The 2,546-nt window shown below is 49.0% G+C and overlaps 1 protein-coding gene across 1 annotated transcript; it reads left to right on the forward strand.

Moving 5' to 3' along the window:
• Positions 1–237: 237 nt before the first annotated feature.
• Positions 238–1,074, forward strand: LOC112617512 (cyclic AMP-dependent transcription factor ATF-4-like). The gene is made up of 2 exons (XM_025374267.1): positions 238–950; positions 1,013–1,074. The coding sequence occupies exons 1-2, from the start codon at positions 559–561 to the stop codon at positions 1,044–1,046; spliced, it is 426 nt and encodes a 141-aa protein (XP_025230052.1). The 5' UTR covers positions 238–558; the 3' UTR covers positions 1,047–1,074.
• The last annotated feature ends 1,472 nt before the right edge of the window (positions 1,075–2,546 follow it).

Raw genomic sequence — 2,546 nt, forward strand, 5'->3', positions numbered from 1 at the left:
CACGGTGAAACCCCGTCTCTACCAAAAAAAATACAAAAAACTAGCCAGGCGAGGTGGCGGGCGCCTGTGGTCCCAGCTACTCGGGAGGCTGAGGCAGGAGAATGGCGTAAACCCGGGAGGCGGAGCTTGCAGTGAGCTGAGATCCGGCCACTGCACTCCAGCCTGGGCGGCAGCGTGAGACTCTGTCTCAAAAAAAAAAAAAAAAAAAAAAAAAAAAGAATTAATGACGATTTTCTGCTGTGCCCGCCCACACATGTAGTTTCCTCCGCACGTGCGTGCCTTCCCTCCTTCCGGCCTTCAGGGTCCATGGCCACCATGGCGTATTAGGGGTAGCAGTGCCTGTGGCAGCATTGGCCTTTGCAGTGGTGGCAGCAGCACCAGGCTCTGCAGTGGCACCCACCGGCGGCTTAAGCCATGGCACTTCTCACAGCATTCAGCAGCAGCATTGCTGTAACTGACAAAGACACCTTCGAATTAAGCACATTCCTTGATTCCAGCAAAGCACTGCACCATGACCAAGATGAGCTTCCTGAGCAGTGAGGTGTTGGTGGGGGCTTGATGTCCCCCTTTGACCAGTCAGGTTTGGGGACTGAAGAAAGCCTAGGTCTCTTAGATGACTACCTGGAGGTGGCCAGGCACTTCAAACCTCACGGGTTCTCCAGCGACAAGGCTAAGGCAGACTCCTCCGAATGGCTGCCTGTGGATGGGTTGGTCAGTGCCTCCGACAATGGCAAGGAGGATGCTTTCTTTGGGACAGATTGGATGTTGGAGAAAACGGATCTGAAGGAGTTCGACTTTAATGCCCTGTTGGGTATAGATGACCTGGAAACCATGCCAGATGAGCTTCTGGCCACGTTGGATGACTCGTGTGATCTCTTTGTCCCCCTAGTCCAGGAGACTAATAAGGAGCCCCCTCAGACGGTGAACCCGATTTGCCATCTCCCAGAAAGGTGAACAAAACCCAACCAGGTTGCCCCCTTCACCTTCTTGCAACCTCTTCCCCTTTCCCCAGAGGTCCTGTCCTCCACTCTAGATTATTCCTGTAGTCTAGAGCTGGGAAGTGAAGCAGATATCTCTGAAGGAGATAGGAAGCCAGACTTCACTGCTTACATTTCCATGATCCCTCAGTGCATAAAGGAGGAAGTCACTCCCTCAGATAATGATAGTGGCATCTGTATGAGCCCAGAGTCCTATCTCAGCTCTCCCCAGCACATCCCCTCTACCTCCAGGGGCTCTCCGAGTAGGAGCCTGCCATCTCCAGGTGTCCTCTGTGGCTCTGCCTGTCCCAAACCTTATGACCCTCCTGGGGAGAAGATGGTAGCAGCACAAGTAAAGGGTGAGAAACTGGATAAGAAGCTGAAAAAATGGAGCAAAAACAGAACATCAGGAACTAGGTATCACCAGAAGAAGAGGGTGGAGTAGGAGGTCCTCGCTGGTGAGTGCAAAGCCCTGGAAAAGAAGAACGAGGCACTGAAAGAGAGGGCAGATTCCCTGGCCAAGGAGATCCAGTACATGAAAGATTCGATAGAAGAGGTCTGCAAGGCAAGAGGGAAGAAAAGGGTCCTCTAGTTGAGGGTAGTCAGGAGCATCAGTGTGCTTGTACACAGGAGTCTCACGCTGTAGCTGTGTGTTTGAATAAATTATTTTGTAGTGGAAAAAAAAAAAAAGAATTAGTGGCTGTCCTGTTGGGTTTTGGACTTGCATGGGGCCTGCAGCCCCTTTGTTTTGGCCGATGTCCCCCTTTTGGAAAGGGAGTCTTTACCCAATGCCTGTACCTCAATTGTATCTTGGAAGTAACTAACTTGTTTTTGATTTTACAGGCTCATGGGCAGAAGGGACTTGCCTTATCTCAGATGAGACTTTGGACTGTGGAGTTTCGAGTTAGTGCTGAAATGGGTTAAGACTTGGGGGACTGTTGAGAGGAGATGATTGTATTTTGCAATGTGAGAAGTACATGAGATTTGGGACGGGGCAGGGGTGGAATGATATAGTTTGGATTTATGTCCCTGCCCAAATCTCATGTTGAATTGTAATCCCTAGTGTTGGAGGAAGGGCCTGGTGGGAGGTGATTGGATCATGGGCGTTGGTTTCCCCTTTGCTATTCTCATGATAGTGAGCTCTCACGAGATCTGGTTGTTTAAAAGTGTGTAGCATCTCCCCCTTCACTTTCTCTTTCTCCTTCTCTGGCCATATAAGATGTGACTCCTTTCTCTTTGCCTTCTGCTATGATTGTAACTTTCTTGAGGCCTCCCCAGCCATGCTTCCTGTAGAGCCTGCAGAACTGTGAGTCAATTAAACCTCTTTTCTTTATAAATTACTCAGTTTCAGGTAGTTCTTTATAGCAATGTGAGAACAGACTAGTACCGTCACTATTGATGAGAATGTTGAGCTATAGGTACTCTCATACATTACGGTGGAAGCGAAAACTGGCTCAAACCACTTGGGAAAACATGGCATTATCTAGTAAATTTCGAGATATGTATTGCCTGTGATACAGCAATTCCAAAAAGAAACTTGGACATGTGCTTCAAGAGACCTGTACAAGT

Source organism: Theropithecus gelada, unplaced genomic scaffold (assembly GCF_003255815.1).
Source record: "Theropithecus gelada isolate Dixy unplaced genomic scaffold, Tgel_1.0 HiC_scaffold_216, whole genome shotgun sequence".
Classification (NCBI taxonomy): Eukaryota; Metazoa; Chordata; class Mammalia; order Primates; family Cercopithecidae; genus Theropithecus; species Theropithecus gelada.

Coding starts and splice junctions, on each gene's coding strand:
- LOC112617512 (XM_025374267.1), top strand. CDS start 559: ATGTCCCCCTTTGACCAGTCAGGTTTGGGGACTGAAGAAAGCCTAGGT. Junction 951..1,012: donor ATTTGCCATCTCCCAGAAAG/GTGAACAAAACC, acceptor CCCTTTCCCCAG/AGGTCCTGTCCTCCACTCTA.